At 44.5% G+C, this 18,780-nt stretch overlaps 1 protein-coding gene across 2 annotated transcripts in view; it reads left to right on the top strand.

Annotated features, from left to right (window-relative positions):
• Window positions 1–18,780, top strand: part of ATAD5 (ATPase family AAA domain containing 5) — a 260,968-nt gene that overhangs the window by 143,849 nt on the left and 98,339 nt on the right. For both annotated transcript variants that reach the window (XM_069199992.1, XM_069199991.1), the window contains one exon: window positions 3,950–4,043. In XM_069199992.1, the coding sequence (XP_069056093.1) occupies window positions 3,950–4,043 (94 nt within the window). The remainder of the gene's footprint in view (window positions 1–3,949; window positions 4,044–18,780) is intronic.

Genomic DNA, 18,780 nt, shown 5'->3' with positions numbered 1-18,780 from the left:
TTAATACACTTAGGTCCTTATTGATTACACTTGTGTGGGCTGGCAGGCAACCAAAACTTAAGTGGGAGGTACTTACATTACCATATGAGCAACTGGCTGTGCCGCTCTGAACCTAGCAGTATATTGTTTGTGCCCTTATGGACCATGCCCAATAGTGATACTACCTACCACCCTTTTAACTTCACTTGCCTATTGTGAAATAAAGTGCACTCCCAACCCTACTTAAAGCAACACTTTAAAATATCAGTCAAGAGGCCTGAAATTAATATTGTTGATTGTACAGTGGCAACATGGAAAAGGTTGCATTCAGAACCTGTTTTGCACTTTTCTACTCATGATCTCCCACTATTACATCACCCTTAGATAACGATGACCTATGAAGAACAGACATTGAGTTTGACGGCAGCTTAACCTAACTGGGTTTGGGGGATCTGTTTCCCAAAGGAACATTCATACGGTTACATGATATTGTGGACCACAATATGTACACTCTATTATGAACATTTTTATGTTACAGACTGCATGCAACTTGCTAAGCTACATTTTCACTTGAACACCTCACTTTCAAAATCTTAACACTCTTGTTAACATCTAAAACCGCCAGACTCTTTTTTTTATTAGGCTGTACAAGTCTATACAGTCCAAGGCTCCCATATTTGTGCCAGTTTGTAGGAACAAAGGGAATCTAACATTAGGCAGCTCGGTATTGGAATCAGACTGGACCTATGCTTGGTTGCAAACCATCGCTTTGTCACCTAACAATAAGCTGTGCATTATACACTTAAAGTTTCTCTATAGAATATACCACACTCCACTTAGTTTGATGACTGAGGCCTAGAGGCAGAAGCTGTATGTTCCCCCCCACCACCACCACCATATTAGCAAATATTGGCAAACATTTACCAGTTAAATATCTGAAGTGACACAACATTACATTGTACCAGATCCTAGGATCTGCTTCTTGTGCCCTTTTGGTCTGAGGAAATGTAACAGCAGTAGCATTACTATTTGCAAAACATCAGATTGCAATGTCCTGGGGAAGAGGTCCTCCCTCACCTGTGAGAGTTGACTCAAAGACCTTGAGTACTGTAATGAGCAGCTTGAAGATAATGCAGAATTGGTGCCTTAATCTCGCCTTTAGAGACATGCAAGGACCATTATGAAATAACCTCATTGGCTTACTAATCAAGAGTATTAAATGTTGCCACTACAGATAATGGACGGGCTGCCTGCAATGTCATATGTATACTCTAGTTGAATTGTGACCTGGTATAAGATGTCCATTTCCTCTACGTGTCCGCAGCCGTATCAATTTCTGATGTTGTTTGCAATGCTATACCTGTGTCTTTAATTTTAACATTGGGTCCATTTCACTTGTGTATAAGCCACTACCCAGCCTACATGTTATGTGAAGACCTTCCATACTTCTTTGCTTGTAATAATTGCAACATAAAACATTTATTGGCATTCCATGAAACTCTATTTGAACACCTGTTACATTCTTTAGTACCAAAGAATCCCCTGTTATCTTCTAGTTGTGAAGAAACACTGGCAGCCTTCTACCCAATTTTGGTTGGAAAATTGGGTAGTCCTTACCTGTGGATCACCTGGTGCATTGTTTGTGCCGTGTAAAGCTCCCCTGTCTTCACAAACCCTGCAGAGCCCTTGGATGTGGAAAAAAGCCACAGAATCTCATCTGATCCACCCAGTGGAATGGCTTTTGTATTCCGTAACCTCCGGGAGGCTGAAAAGTAAGGACAGCTAGCCTCTTGCCCCTTGCCAAGCTCCACTTCAGTCTTTATCAAGAGTGATGTCTCTCCATAGACTCTGCACCAATCTCTATGAAGTGTCCAGAGAGATGAAGTTGACAGTTTTCGGACATCCTCCGCCATGTACAGGGTTCTAGAGGCAAGATGCTTCTCCTGCCATGTTTGCCAGGGTTAGTCAGTCTGCCTTTTATTTTTCAGACCTCTTAGAAATTTTGTTATGAATGAGATCATTTTCCCATGTATCTCTGAGGTTTGTGCCACCTTGCAGCCTTGGGTATTCAGCTTTTAAACAGCCTTTGAATTTCTTGTCTAATAGCTCTCATATACTACTACTTACAATTAGAGCCACTTTTGGTGCTTGTGTCCATTCCACACACTGCGGGCAACCTGTATCTTCTGGGTCCAGAGTGCCAGCGGATTCCTTGGCCTCGGCAGTGTTGCCCTCCACCCTGGGACGTTTCGGACCACCCTCCTATCGCCAAGGTCTTCTTGGACCTCACTAGACTTCTTTTCTTGGTCAGGTTCCTCAAACCCTTCCCCCTCATCAAGAGGTGAGGGGTTTCATGTAGAGCTTTGCTGCTGCTAAACACTGTCTGCTCAGTGGCTCTAGTGTGGACCAAACCTCTTTTTGTAGGGATGCATCAATGGAATGGCATCTACTTGTTCTTCGTAAATTGGGTTGAAAATTCTTTCCTCCAGTTTCTTTTGTTTCCTCCCTGTGTACACCTACAATGGTGATCAGGTGTCTTTAGATGATTACACTGACAGTGTTACTTGTGAGCTTCACTACTACAATCTTCTAGTTGATTGTTTACCCGCGAGTTATAGGGAGAATTAGTACTGGTCGATTACCTTTGGATATAATGGGCAGGACTAGAGGCCTCTCTGGCTCCCTCACTCTCTTGTAGACCTCTGGAGATTATACTAGGTTAACATTGCTGATCCTGTGGAACCTAAAAACCACTCTGCAGCCAATAAGATCTTTTTTTGTAGGCCTGAGGGCCAATGGAAAAGCTATATGCTTAATGGGCTGCATGTTAACAGCTACACTTCCCCTCTTCTCCGGTGACTGAAGAAACCAGTGAGATGTGTGCGGCACTCCAGAAAGGCCACACATTAATCTCTAGGGATGCCATCATACTGACCTACAGTATTTCTCTGACTTCCTCCCAATACGTTTCCTTCCCGTGCAGCGCTACAGCCCAGACTTAGGTGTGATGCATCTGGTGCAGGGTCTCACAAGGAAACCCTTGTCGGGCTACTTGATTCTTACAGCTACAACCTACACCATGCACCTGGAAGGAAAAGTAGTTAACTGGCAAACATCAATGGAGGACAAAGAATAACCCTGAAAGTGCCTTCATGTAGGCAATAATCCTTAAAATGCAGTGTACAATGAAAAGTACTTAACTGGCTGAAGAGCTGCGAAAAAAGTAGTAGACTGTTTATTGCAGAGATCCTGCATAGTGATAAGTGGCCTGTTTGCTTTTAGGGCTAATGGAATATGTAGTCCCAATGCTATTGGCATATTGATGCTTTTTGGCTCCTGAGCAAATAAATGGAGAAACATTCATGCATTATCTGAGCGTCCAGTTCTGACTTAAAATTTACCGGTAGCTAGAGTATTTTCTAGAAAGATCTTTAGCAGTGGTATTTAACCTATTGTTTGTTATTAGTTAGTCCACAAAATCAATGTTTTTTGTTTTTAAATCGTTCAAAAAAAATTTAAAACAAATTTTCACACCATCTCTTGCTCATCTTGCTAAAAAGATTTAAGAGCAGTAATTTCCTTTTATTGGACACTTCTGTCCTCTCAGACTCCTGCTGGAATAAATATTTGTGAGTGAAAATACAGTATGACTATGTACTTGCACATTTATTTAAATATAAGTTAGTATTGCACACTAGGTTTATTGGTTTACCCAGCAAAACCTGAAATCTATACATTTGTCTGTGAGCTGAGTGATGTGGAAAGCCAAGCTCAAGATAAGCGTTAGTGTGTTGAAAGGCTAGTCTGTGAAACATTCTCGGTGTTGATTGCTTGTGGGAAGCCTGTGAATATCACTGCAAATAAAATATAGTCTTGGATAGCTTTACAGCGCTAGTACAATTGACATTACAATGAATCCTTCATAGGATGCAACACATTTATAATTGCAGAATGTTTGTTCTTACTGCAGGTTGATGTAATATTCGAGGATGACCAGGGTTTTTTAAGTGCAGTTAAGACTTTCATGGCAACAACAAAAAGACCTGTCATTCTAACTACAAGTGGTAAGTGTCAGAGCAACTGTTTAATCACTAAATGAAATAGCAAGTGTGAAATGGGATGATTGTTGTGCACTCCGTAGTTATTTGTTAACAATTTATTGTCCCTGAAAGTTCTGAAAAGAGCACTGAACAGTATTGATTGGCAGATAAATTATATGTACCAGAATATATTTTTGTAACCGTTAGAAACCCGGTTATTGGTTGACTAGGGTGTAAACCTTAGCAAAGCAACCACACCTAGTCAGGGTGTGAGGCAACCTGTGTTCACCCTCTGGTAGCTTGGCACAGAGCACAGAGCAGTCATGCTTAACTTACAGGCAATGTGTAAAGTATTTGTGCAACACTTCAAATAGTAAAACAGTGAAAACGCCACACAAATATTCCACACCAAGTTAGAAAAATAGATCTGAATTTAATAAACAAGACATAAGCAACAGAAATCCAATAATTAGAGCTTGTGTTTTGAATTTTTAAAGAATAAACTGCAAAATAGCACTTAGATGCAAGAAGTGCCAGCCGGGGGTATCTGGTCGCACTGGACCGGACAAAGTTAGGCTGACTGTGATGGAGCACTGGCCAGTTACAGGGACCCAGGGCGACCCATGGGGACCCGCTGAACCATAGAACCTTAAATCCTGGTTCCAGAGCGTTACAGCGGTTCTGAACCACTCAGTAGAGGGGATGCATCTATTTTCTTCACGCAACAGCAACAATTCAGCAGTTCTGAGATGTGGTGGAGCTAGGGTTGGTGTGCCCGCTATCTTGACGTTGAGGACCCAGGCTTAGGCTCACTTCCAAGGATCTAGAACTGGGGTGGCACCACTTGGCAGGGCAGACTAATCGATGGCAGAGTCTAGATGCAGGGTGGTTGGAAGTCTTTTATGTCCCGGAGACCTTAGATCAGGAAGCCAACCAACTAGCTCTTGGAGTCACCCTGGGTTCAAATGATCCAGTCCTTCTCACCCAAGCAGGGGAACAGCAGACAGCAGAGCAGCAAAGCAGCAGTCCAGCAGAGTTCAGTCCGTCAGTGCACAGCAGTCATCCTTCCTAGCAGAGTAGTCACAGGTCAAAATTTTTTCTAGGTTGGTGATGTCAGAGGGCTAGTACTTATACCCAATTGGGCCTTTTTAAGGGGGGGAGGAAGACACTTCAAAGACAGGTCTTTGAAGTGCACAGAGGTCCTGCCCTTTGTGCCCTGGCTCCAGACTCACGACGGGGGGTGGGTTATGCAGCCCTTTGTGTGGGGACAGGACTTTGTCTATTCAGGTGTAAGTGAGGCTGTGGGCGGCTCCTCCCATCCATCCTGCCGGAATGGCCTATCAAGTCACGCCTAAGCTTTGTATTGTGTGCATCTGTCTAGGGAGAATACACAAAGTCCAGCTGTTAGCCAACCCAGACAAGTGATTAGATACTGGCAGCAGGCACCAGATGACTAAAGTAAGAAAATGCCCAATTCCTAAAAGTGGCATTTTCAGAATTTCAAATTAAAATCTGACTTCACCATAAGTTGTGATTTTTAATTTGTGATTAGAGACGAAACTCGAAAGGTTTATCTTGTCCAGATTGTGAATGACACTTATAAGATGTAATAAGGTAATCTTGATGTTTTCCTATGGGGGAGATAGGCCTTGCAGTAGATAAAAACGACTATGGGAGTTCTTCTCTACCAGGACATTAAAACTTAAAGGTACTTGTCCTGCCCTTTACATACATTACACCCTGCCTTCTGGGTTGTCCAGGGCCTATCTTAGAGGTGACTTAATGTGGAAAAAGGGAAGGGTTGGGCCTGGCAAAATGGGTGTACACCTGCCCACACAGGCTCGGCAGTGCCAGGCCTGAGAATGGTTAAAGAGCTACTTAAGTGAGTGCCCACAAGTAGCACTTAATTAACAGGCCTTGGGCATATGTAGTGCAGTTTCCTAAGGAAGGGCTTACAAGTAAATTAAATATGCTAATTGCGAATAAATCAGTATTACCATGTTTAGAGGTGAGATTACAAGCACTTTAGCGCTGGTTAGTAGTTCTAAAGCCAGCCAAAATTAGGTCAGAAAAGTTGAGGAGGTAGGCAAAAAGGTGTGTGTGTGTGTGTGTGTGTGTGTGTGTGTGTGTGTGTGTGTGTGTGGAGGGGGGAGGTGGGCACCCTAAAGAAATAAGATCCTGTTAAACCTGACAGCTTGACTGGTTTGAGAAAGAGCAGATTGTCAATCTGCTCTGACACAATGAGGCTCAAAGAACCCTACTGCACCCGGATTACTCAGTCCAGGTAGAGCAGGCTGTCACATAGAAGTTATCTGCAATAGATTGAAAGCTTTTCAGATCACTTATACTTTACCGTTTTATATAGATTTGGTTCTTGAGATCTGACATGCCATTTCAACCTTCACTACCAAGAGACAAAAGAACCAAAACAAAGCCATCCTCTGGGATGAACTGGTATCCATTGTAAATTAACATTATTTTCAAAACTTTTGATTAGTCCTACTCATGTACTGAACTCTCTCCTGTTGCCTATTTGCCTGGCATATATATCCACTTTTAGTGTTCCTAGACCTAAGTATATGTAACTCTTAAATTATTTACGTAGTTGCAACACTACTGCATTGTCAGTATCTGTCTTGTATTTCTATATTTGTATGTAGCTAACAGTTTCCTTTCTTAAAATAACAAATAGCTTAAAAAAAAGACCATTCAGTATTGTCACTCTGCAAAATACCATTCACAGCCTCAATACAGCAAATTACTCTGCTCACTAAACCTGAAACATGCAGATTTCCTTCCAGCCAAATGATCAGAAATCACTGTGCTTCATAGTGAATGGCCACCATTGTCAGTTCTGATCTCTGGAGATTCCTCACCCTATAAATCCTCTCCAGGCTCTGAATGGGATCTGGAATACTTAAAATAGCTCCACAGCGCCAACAGGTGGCATTGCATGATCCATCCACTGCTCCGGAACCTAATCTCGGGTCCCCATCGACAACGGTCCACTAGAACAGTCTGTTTTAAGTAAGGAAGAAATCGAGCGATTTTTTTTTTTTTTTTTTTTTTTTTTTTTTTTTAAATCAGCGCCTTGTATGATGAATACCTCTCCTGTGCTCAACACTTCACAAAGTTGGATGCCACTATTGTGCCTCACACTGAGGATAATGATAGAGAAGCGTAACTAGTTTTCTTCCATAATATAGCGATATGGCCCTTACATTGATGAGCAAAATATTAAGCTCCTTTCACCCGCCTTCTGTGGAGTTTGCCTCTTTTACGGCTGTTATTTGCAAACTGCTGAAATGCTGGAGTTTTCTTAATTTCTACCTCTTCTCCCTAGTGACATCTGCTGCTCACTACTGATGTCATTTCTGACCTAATCAATGCAGCTTGAAACAAGATTGCTTATGCGCCTATGTATAATAGTCTAGTAGCTAGGTGCCATAGAACTGGTCTGTGCAACCCAAAGTCCCTGTCTGCCCACTCTTCCCCTTAGGGTTTGATGGTAGAAACCTTTTCAGCCCAGTAGAACTTCAGTGCATTTCTCCAGATCAGCGCCCAAGCAGTATTGGTAAAAAGGTCCTCCCCTTGGAGAGTCTTTGTCAACTCTCCTGTTGGCAACAGATATTCACACAAATCCCTTAAGATACCTTTATGCAAATGGTCAAAGAACCACCAAGCAAACTGCCCCAGCAAATGCTGTGGCCAGTTCTGTGGGTACTTTCACTGCCATTAACTGGCTGTATCATCTAATTCTTTTCTGGTGATGCCCAAGCACCTGGGTGACTCCTCCACAGTGGGCATGAAAGCAGCGCCAGGAATGCTAGGGAGCCTCTTCTGGTGTCCCAGTTAAGGCTGGAACACCAGAGCAGGCAAAAGGATGAGCGAGGCTGCAGGAGAGGGCAGCTGTGGCAAACAGCATGTCTTGTGTTTTTTTTTTTTTAAATTTTATTTATTTATTCCCCTTCCCCTTGATATTTGCTGCAGCTGCTGCTGCCAAGCACACCCATTGAACTTGGTATGTGACTGAATTATTCTCTTTTAAGACCAGGCCAATTCGGCTCTGAGGCGCTTCAAACAAAGCCCCTGCCAAAGCTTGGCTCCAACAGTGCATTATTTTCCCTAACAATTCTGAAAGTTCCGGGTTTTTAAGGGCTTTACAAAAAAGGCAGCCTACTCAACCTGTTCAGTATTTTCACCAGTTTCGTTGCTCCTGCAGGGTCTGGGCTGGTGCTTGAGCCAGCATCTTCAGCACCAGCAGTCTTCCTCTTTGCTTTTGCCTCAAAGCCTCTTTAGGTTTTCAAGTCATGCCCTATTTGGGGAGGGGAAGGAATCTCACTTTGCAGTGAATTGGGAGGCAGTTAATTGGTACTAACGTGTCATCATGAATCTGAGGATAGATATGCCTTCCCGTTCAAGGAAGCTCCTCCTCACATCCCTTCCATTTCCTCTGCCATGTGAGCTGATCAACTCAAAACCTTATAGTGGAGGTGTTGTCCCTTGTGGGCAAGGGAGCCTTAGAATTTGCCACTGAAGAGGACCGAAAACAAGAAAATGTAATCCTGCTACTTTCTGGTCCCCCAAATAGGGTAGTATTTTAGCTCATTCTAGATCTCGAAACACTCATCTCATTCTTCTGCAGTGAGAAACTCAATATTCTCTTTTGCTTAGGTTCTACTAGCCTTGGAAGCAGAGGATTGGATGGTGGCATTCTGTGAATTACATAAAATGGTCCTGCAGTCAGAGTATCTGCGGTTTGTGATGTGTTCCTCTCATGACCAGTGTGTGGTTCTTTCTTCATTACCAGTTTCTTCTCTCCCCTTTCACAGACTCTTGAACACACTTCAGACAGCTTTAAACTATTGCAAGGCAGCTGCGACCAATTTATTGAAAGTGATAGAGAAATGTTTTTTGCTGCTTTTTTATTATTATTATTATTATTATTATTATTATTATTATTATTACATGTTGGAACCCTCCGCCCCCTTTAAAAGTGAAACAAGGTGGGGTATCCTGAAAGTGAAAAGAGGTTGAGTAATTCACACATCTGTTTGGTTTTTTTGCTTCAGATTGGTGCTGTGCTTATTTTGGTCCTGTTGACCCTGTTTCAAAATAATGTTAGTGTTGAAACATTGACAAATATGCTAGAGAACCGATTTTAATTAGGATTTTTCTCATCATACTCTGAGTTGTCATGGAAATTTACAATCCTAGCTTCTAGCTTTGTATAAATGCCTTGAATGTCCCACCAGCACACTTTATTTTACTTATTTGCTGTCACTGCATCATTTTGGTGACTTTTTGATAGTGTCTATATAGGTCTTTGTATATATCCTGATTAAAACAAATCTAAGAGTTGTCTACTGATTCTTTTCTTTGTCAAGCAATCAATTCATAATCTTGCTGCAATTGCCAAGGAAGGAAGTTGAGACTCTGAATTGAGAGTCCCTGGGCCGAAACCTAAAGCCGCTTTGGTGCCGTAACCAATTACATCAGACCAGAGACACTCTGCTTTGAAACCCTTGATGTCGAAGGCAAGCTTTGGAACCGAAATCTTACACCACCTCTAAGCAAAAGGCTAGCTTCAAACCTATAGAACCTATGCTTGAACTGTTAGAGAAGCATCTTGACTCAAGAAACAGTTGATTATTCACCCTGATACAGGTTGCATCCTGAGTACACCTCATACAAAGGAAAAGCCAGCCAAAAGACAACTTTTGAAGAAGCTTTTGAAGTGCCCTTCCCACTGAAGCGCACAAAGAGTGGACAAGGCCACCAGTCCAGCACCACCTGTGACACCATGAGCACAGTCCCTACCACCTTCACCTGCTGCAGACACACAGTATTCCCAACTAGGTTTCACTTCTTTTGGGGAACATGGGGATGGTGAAGAGAAATTCTCTATTCCCTATCAAGGCACCTTGTGAGACACTTATGACACAGATACACAGACCCGGATCTGTATCCGGCAAGACCTTCTCCTCCAGACAATACTCCTACCTACCATGACATCATAGATAGGGTGGCCGGTTGTAAGGTTCAGCACCACACGAACCACTGGAGGATGACTTTTTATTTGAGACACTTAAATCCACTCACTGCTCTACACGATACCTGTCAACCAGTCAAACCATACATCATTACACCTGGTGTTGAGATATATATATATATTTGATGGCATGTGTAGCTGTAGGTGTAATAGGTAGATCTCTTTTTGCTTTGATATAGCAGGTCTGAATACATTTCACTATCCATCTGGCAATGCCTTGTTTGGATATTGGATTTCCTGCATGAGGTTTTTGGAAGGCTACAAACAATTGTTTTGTTTTGCGAAACTGTTTTGTTTTATCAATGTAACACATTAGTGCTCTTTTAATGTCTAACGTATGTAAGGCTCTTTCGGCTACTGAGTCTGGTTGTGGAAAAAAGACTGGGAGTTCCACTGTTTGATTTAGGTGGAACGGTGATATAACTTTTGGTAAGAATTTGGGATTTGTACGGAGAACCACTTTGTTTATGTATTTGTATAAAGGGTTCTTGTATAGTAAATGCTTGTATTTCACTTACTCTTCTAAGAGATGTGATAGCTATTAGGAAGGCTACTTTCCAAGTTTAGTATTGCATCTCACAAGAGTGCATGGGTTCAAATGGTGGTCCCATGAGTCGTATTAACACAATATTGAGGTTCCACGAGGGGACTGGTGGTGTTCTCGGGGGTATGATTCTTTTTAATCCCTTCATAAAAGCTTTGATGACTGGGATTCTAAAAAGTGATGTTGAATGTGTAATCTGCAGATAGGCAGATATGGCTGTGAGATGTATTTTAATAGAAGAAAAAGCTAGTTTAGATTTGTGTAAGTGTAATAAGTAGCTTACAATGTTTTTTGCGGAAGCATGGAGTGGTTGAATTTGATTATTGTGGCAGTAGTAAACAAATCTCTTCCATTTGTTTGCATAACAATGTATTGTAGTAGGTTTTCTAGCTTGTTTAATGACCTCCATACACTCTTGTGTAAGGTCTAAATGTCCAATTTCTAAGACTTCAGGAGCCAGATTGCTAGATTGAGCGATGCTGGATTCGGGTGTCTGATCTGTTTGTGTTGAGTTAACAGATCTGGTCTGTTTGGTAGTTTGATATGAGGTACTACTGACAGGTCTAGTAGTGTTGTGTACCACGGTTAACGAGCCCAGGTTGGTGCTATTAGTATTAGTTTGAGTTTGTTTTGACTCCGTTTGTTTACCAGATAAGGAAGGAGTGGGAGAGGGGGAAAAGCGTAAGCAAATAGCCCTGACCAACTCATCCATAACGCATTGCCCTTGGACTGAGGGTGTGGATACCTGGACGCGAAGTCTTGGCATTTTGCGTTTTCTCTTGTTGCGAATGGGTCTATTTCTGGTGTTCCCCAGCGTAGAAAGTAAGTTTGTAGTAGGTGGGGATGAATTTCCCATTCGTTTGTTTGTTCGTGATCTCAACTGAGATTGTTGGCCAACTGGTTTTGAATCCCTGGGATGTACTGTGCTAATAGGCGAATGTGATTGTGAATTGCCCAATACCAAATCTTTTGTGCTAAGAGACAGTTGTGATGAGTGTGTCCCTCCTTGTTTGTTTAGGTAATACATTGTCGTCATGTTGTCTGTTTTGACAAGAATGTGTTTGTGGGGTATTAGTGGTTGAAATGCTAGAAACACTGCTAACAGTTCTAAATGATTTATATGCAGTTGTTTTTGGTGAATGTCCCATTGTCCCTGTATACTGTGCTGGTTGATGTGTGCTCCCCACCCCATCATGGCAGCATCTGTTGTGATCACGTATTGAGGCACTGGGTCTTGAAATGGCCGCCCTTGGTTTACATTTATAGGATTCCACCATTGAAGCGAGAAGTGTGTCTGGCGGTCTATCAACACTAGATCTTGAATTTGACCCTGTGCTTGTGCTCATTGTGATGCTAGGCACTGTTGTAAGGGCCGCATGTGTAGTCTTGCGTTTGGGACAATGGCTATGCATGAAGACATCATGCCTAGAAGTTTCATTACAAACCTCACTTGATAGTGCTGGTTTGGGTACATGTTTAATATTATATTTTGGAAGGCCTGTACTCTTTGTGGACTTGGAGTGGCAATCGCCTTTTGTGTGTTTATTGTTGCTCCCAAATATTGTTGTATTTGGCACGGCTGTAGATGTGATTTTTGGTAGTTTAGAGAGAACCCTAGTTTGTGTAGGGTTTCTTGGATGTATTGTGTGTGTAGAAGACACTGTTGCTGAGTGCTGGTTTTTATCAACCAATCGTCCAAGTAGGGGAATACGTGCATGTGCTGTCTCCTGATGTGAGCGGCTACTACTGCAAGGCATTTTGTGAATACCCTCGAGGCTGTTATCCAGAATGGTAACACTTTGAATTGGTAATGCACGCCTTGGATTACAAACCTTAAGTATTTCCTCTGGGAAGGATGTATGGGTATGTGGAAATAAGCATCCTTGAGATCTAATGTTGACATGTAATCCTGTTTTTTGAGCAAGGAAATCACGTCTTGAAGCGTTACCATGTGAAAGTGATCTGATTTGATGTAAAGATTCAGTGTTCTGAGGTCTAATATGGGTCTCAGCGTTTTGTCCTTCTTTTTAATTAGGAAATACAGGGAGTAGACACCTGTTCCTTTTTGATGGTTGGGTACTAGTTCTATTGCTTGTTTTTGTAACAATACTTGGACTTCTAGTTGTAACAGGTGTAAGTGCTGTTTGGACATATTGTGTGCTCTTGGAGGCACATCTGGTGGCAATTCTAGGAATTCTATGCAATAACCATGTTGGATAATGGCTAGGACCCATGTGTCCGTAGTTCTGTTTTCCCAGTTGTGGTAATATGCGGTAAGTCTCCCCCTCACTGGTGTTGAGTGGTGGGGGTTTGTGACACTGAAGTCACTGTTTGTTTTGCGGGGTTTTTGGGCTCTGGAATTTCCCTCTTGTCTTTGGGAATTGTCCACCCCTATATGTTCCTCGAAAGCCCCCTCTTTGATACTAGCCCTGATATGTGGGTCTGACTTGTGAGGTGGAAGGCTCTGTGGTTGGGGAAACCCCCCTCTAAAGTGTGGCTTTCTAAAACTGCCTCTGCTCTGTGGGGAGTAGAGCGCGCCCATGGCTTTGTCCGTGTCCTTTTTTTGTTTTTCTATTGCCGTATCCACCTCCGGCCCAAACAATTGTTCTTGGTTTAACGGCATATTCAGCACAGCCTGCTGGATTTCTGGTTTAAAACCCGAGCTCCGTAACCATGCGTGCCTATGAATGGTTACTGCAGTGTTCACTGTCCTTGCCGCTGTGTCCGCCGAGTCCATAGCCGACCTTATTTGGTTGTTTGAAATAGTTTGTCGTCTCTTTCGGGCCGCTCCCACTACCACCAAATCAGGAGTTAATTGCTGTGTTATAAACACAGGGTCCGTTGGGGGAGGCTTATATTTCTTCTCCACCCTTGCCTTTTACTGGGTCCTGGAACACTTGTTTGGCGTGTTTTAACATGCCCGGTAACATTGGCAAACTTTGGTATGAGCTGTGAGTGGAAGACAAGTTGTTAAACAAAAAGTCGTCTTCTATGGGCTCTGCATGCATTGCTACATTATGGAATGTAGCTGCCCTTGAAACCACCTGCATATATGCAGTGCTGTCTTCAGGTGGTGACGGCCTTGCCGGGTAGCAATCGGGACTATTGTCTGAGACCGGTGCATCATACAAGTCCCATGCATCCGGGTCATCTTGTGTCATCCCCTTGTGTGTCGGCGACTGCATCATTGGTGGGGTTGCTACCGGGGACAGGTGTGGTGAATGCAATGGAGATTGCTGTGGCGAGAACCTTGGTGGTGTTTTGTCCTTTGCCACTTTTGCTTTTGGCTGCATTTCCGTCTCTTGGAATGCTAGCTTTCACTTGATTTTTATTGGAGGAAGAGTTTGGATTTTCCCCGTGTCCTTCTGTATGTGCAGCCTACTCTGGGTATGGTCTGGCTACCATGCCCAGTTCTTGTTCAAACCTGTGTCCTTGCAACTGACTTGAAAGGCCTTGCTCTTCTGTATAGGAGCCTTATTTCGGCTCCGAGGCTGCATGTTTCGGCCCTAAAGCTTTTTGTACAGTCTTTTTCGGCTCTGAGGGAACCTTCTTGACTTTTGGGGTGCAAACTCTCAGTGCCGAGATGGTTCGGAGCCAGTATCTCGACCGGAGTCGGATGTCTTCGGCTGCTAGGAGGCCTTCTTCGGTGCCGATGTTTGGTCACTGTGTTTTCGGGTAAAGCCATGGCCTGTTGGCAGAGGCATCCCCTTGGCCTTTATTATTTTTGAGTTAGTCTTTGCCAGGGCTGGTTTACTCGCAGTTTGTTGCTGCGTCTTCGGCTGCTCACTTTCGGACTCGTCAGAGTCCGAATCTCGAATGGAGAATCTCTCCTCTTCCTCGACGTCGATCTGCTCGGCCGGTGTCAACACCATCTGGAGTCTTCGAGCTCTTCGATCTCGTAGTGTTTTCTTGGATCAAAATGCCCGACAGGCCTCGCAAGTATTCTCCCTGTGTTCTGGAGATAAACACATATTACAGACCAAGTGTTGGTCTGTATAAGGATACTTTGTGTGGCAATTGGGGCAGAAGCGGAAGGGGGTCCGGTCCATGAGGTTTGAAGATGGACGCGGTCGGGCCGACGAGGCCCCGCCGAAGAGTGGAAGCCCGGAAGGGCCGCCGGAGTGCTTCTTGTTTTCGGTGTCGATGAGCTAACACTAAACCGGTACCGAGCGCGAACAATACCGTCAAATTTTCCGAACTAGCTAACTTTCCCGATTCGAAATACGGAGCGAAGAGGAACATGTCCGAACCCGATGGCGGAAAGAAAACAATCTAAGATGGAGTCGACGACCATGCGCAATGGAGCCGAAAAGGATGAGTCCCTCGGTCTCGTGACTCGAAAAGACTTTCTGCTCCATTGCGCATGGGTGTCGACTCCATGTTAGATTGTTTTCTTTCCGCCATCGGGTTCGGACGTGTTCAACTTCGCTCCGTGTTTCGGTTCGGAAAGTTAGTTTAATCTCGGAAAACTTGACTGTATTGTTTGCATTCGGTATCAGGTTAGTTACAGCAGATCGACACCAAATAAAAGAAGAGCTCCGGTAGCCCTTCGGGGCTTCCATTCCCTGGCGGGGCCTGGTCGGCCCGACTGCATGCGTCTTCAAGGCTCATGGAACGGACCCCATTGCACTTCTGCCCCGAATGCCACAATAAATATCCTTACACAGACCAGCATTTGGTCTGTAATTTGTGTTTGTCCCCCAAACACAAAGAGGATACCTGCGAGGCCTGTCGGGCATTTCGGTCGAAAAAGACGCTACGGGGCCGGAGAGCTCAAAGTCTTCAAATGGCGTCGACGCTGTCGGGACACCACGTCGTCGAAGAAGAGGAGACTTTCTCCATTCCGGATTCGGACTCTGACGAGGCCGAAAGTGAGCAGCCAGTGAAAACTGTGAGTAAAACTGCCCCGGCCAAAACTCACACCAAAATAATGAAAGCCCAGGGGACACCACCGCCGGCAGGCCATGGCTTAACCCGTAAGCATGGTGACCAACCATCTGCACCGAAAAAGGGCGCACACGTGTCGAAGACATCCGACTCCGGTTGAGATACTGGCTCCGACCAAACTCGACACCGAAATACCGGCTCTGACAAAAGTCGGCACCGAGGGATCGGCACCCCGAAACCGAAAAAGGTGGCTTCGGAGCCGAAAAAGACTGCAGAAAAAGTTTTGGTGCCGAAACACCCAGCATCGGAGCCGAAACAGAGCTCCTATTCCGAAGAACAAGGCCTTTCATCACAACTTCAAGGCCATAACTTTGGACAAGAATTAGAGCTGGGAGAGCCAGACTATACACAAAGAAGGCTCCATATTCAGAAAGACACAGGGAAAATAAGAACTCTTCCCCCTATTAAAATGAAAAGGAAACTTGCTTTCCAAGAAGCAGATAAACAGCCAAAAGCAAAAGTGGCTAAAGAGAAAAAACTCCACCACGTTTTTCACCACGGCACTCATCGAAACTGTCACCAATTGCAACACCCCCAATGATGCAATCTCCAACGCACGCAGGGATGAGCCAGGATGACCCAGATGCATGGGATCTATATGATGCACCAGTATCTGACAATAGACCAGATTGCTACCCGGCAAGACCGTCACCACCAGAAGACAGTACTGCTTACATGCAGGTGGTGTCCAGAGCAGCTACTTTTCACAATGTAGCACTGCATGCGGAACCTATTGAGGATGACTTTTTATTCAATACTTTGTCATCAACACACAGCCAGTACCAGAGTCTGCCGCTGTTACCAGGGGTGTTAAAACACGCAAAACAAGTGTTTCAAGACCCGTCAAATGCAGAGCCATTACACCTAGGGTGGAAAAGAAGTACAAACCTCCCCCTACCACCCGACTCTGAAGAGAGCAAACATCTGGCGAGGTCCCGGTCCCCACCCCTGTCGATAAGGAGGCTAGAAAAATAGACACTGCAGGGAACACAGTGGCTGCACAGTCAGCCAACCAATCAAGAATGTAACGTTCTGACAGGGCATACTAGGATGAAAAGGAGGGGCGGCTCAAACATCTCCCCAGCAGAGGAGTACTAAAACAAGTATTTGAGATTCCCTCAGAAGGCAAATTAATTGCCAACACATCTATCAGCTGTGCTCTAGATGCATCTAGTTGATACAGCCGCAAGAGGCACTAATAAAAGCGTACTTATTCAACGACCTACCTGGCTTACAGTTTTAGGTTGCAAGCCTGCAGTGGAGCAAAATATCCTTGCACTTCCTTTTGAGGGAACACCTCTTTGGCCCTCAAGTAGATACTGTACTTGAAAAAACTAAAAAGGATAATGGGATGGGCAAAGCTATGGGAGTACTACAAACACCTGCACAACAAGGTATTTTCTGTTGCCTTTATATCAACGAGGCACAGGGGTATGTTAACTTTACTTCCTTAGTCCCAAAAATGATGGGTTTCTAAGGCCATTGTTGAACCTCAGACCCCTAGGTAGATTCTTTCAGAGCACTTCTACCTGGTCACTATGCTAGATATCGTTCCACTACTACAACAAGGCGCCTTAATGGCCACATTGGACCTGAAGGATGCTTACTTTCACTTTCCAATTCACCCAGCGCATCAACACTACCTAAGATTTGTCCTAAATGGGAAACACTTTCAGTTTAAAGTAGTTCCATTCGGGGTTACTGCTGTCCCAAGGGAGTTTACCAAGTGTCTAGCAGTAATAGCAGCTCCTTTCGCAGGCAAAACACAAATTTTCTACTACTTGAACAACTGCTCATTAAAAGCACAAATGATCAGAGCGTTTTCAGCACACTCAGTCTACCAAAAACTTCCTTCACCGACTAGGTTTCAGTCAATGCACTCAAGTCCCGCCTACAACTTCTTCAAGCACAACCTTACCTTGCAGCCATCCTCAACTGTTATGGAGGGATAGCCTACCCAAATGCAGCAAGGATTCAGTCCTTCCAAACACTTATTCCACAGTTTCAGCCATACAGTTGTATGCTTCCTAAGCACTGTGGCTTCCCCTGCCGCAGCACATGCTGCCTAGTGGTTCTGGGAGCCAGCAGTCTAGCTAGTCTTCTGCCTAACCCCCGAGGGTACCCCTTCCTACCTCCCCACCTCCAGCTGCCTCCAAACATTCCTAGTCAGACAATTCCCCACTAGGGACCAGTCCAAGGCCGGATTCGCCATCACCTTCTCCGCTGGCAGTCTATCACGTTGCACTGCTGGATTTTGAAAATAGTCCAAAGTGGCTACTCCCTTCCCTTTGAGATTATCCCTCCATCCATGCCACCATCCTACGACCGGATGACGAAGGATCACTTGCCACTTCTCCACAAGGAGGTTACAGCTCTCTTGGCCAAGGAAGCCATAGAGCGGGTCCCTGTGCCAGAAGTAGGTCGTGGTTGCTATTGCTGCTACTTTCTGGTGCCCAAAAAGGACCAGGGCCTTAACCTTATCCTGGACCTTCAATCCCTATATCTCGTCCTCAAGAAGGTCAAATGCTCACACTGGCTCATGTTCTGTCTGCCGTGGGCCCAGGAGACTGGATGGTAGTCCATTCGTAGCTTAAACTATAACTTGTTGGCACAAGGTTTCTTGTTCCTCAATACATGTTTGACAACAGGCATGTTTAGAATGTGTTGAGCACCAATACTATACTCTATACTAATGGGAATGTGAGGCGCTCTAGCAGGGTTTTCTGTTGTCGTTGAGTAAATAGACTGGATGGTAGCGTTGGACTTGCAGGGCGCTTACTTCCACATTCCCATCCTGACTGCCCACAGACGTTACTTGTTGTTCATGGTAGGCCGTGAGCTCTTTCAGTTCACTGTTGTCCTTTAGCCTTAACAGTGCCCCTCAGGTGTTCCCCAAGTGATGGTCACGGCTCACCTGCACAGATCAGGGGTTTCAGTCTCTTCACCCCCCCACCCCCCCCCCCCCCCCCCCCGATCAAGAAGACTGGCTGTTGAAGGCAGGATCGCCCCAGGCTGTCATCTCCCACCTCCAGACGACTGACCTTCACTATAAACATGCGGAAGTCACACCTGACTCCCTCTCAGACTCCCTTTCTTCAGAGCTGTTCTAGATCCAGTGCAGTTTTGGACTTATCCTCACCAGCGGCGAGTCCATGATATTTAGGCAATGATTCTGTGAGAATGACTGAGGCTGCTGGGCCTCATGGCCTCCTGCATCC

This window comes from Pleurodeles waltl, chromosome 7 (assembly GCF_031143425.1).
Source record: "Pleurodeles waltl isolate 20211129_DDA chromosome 7, aPleWal1.hap1.20221129, whole genome shotgun sequence".
NCBI classification, from domain to species: Eukaryota; Metazoa; Chordata; class Amphibia; order Caudata; family Salamandridae; genus Pleurodeles; species Pleurodeles waltl.
The sequence above is the reverse complement of the archived record's forward strand: the minus strand, read 5'-3'. Positions and strand labels throughout refer to the sequence as shown.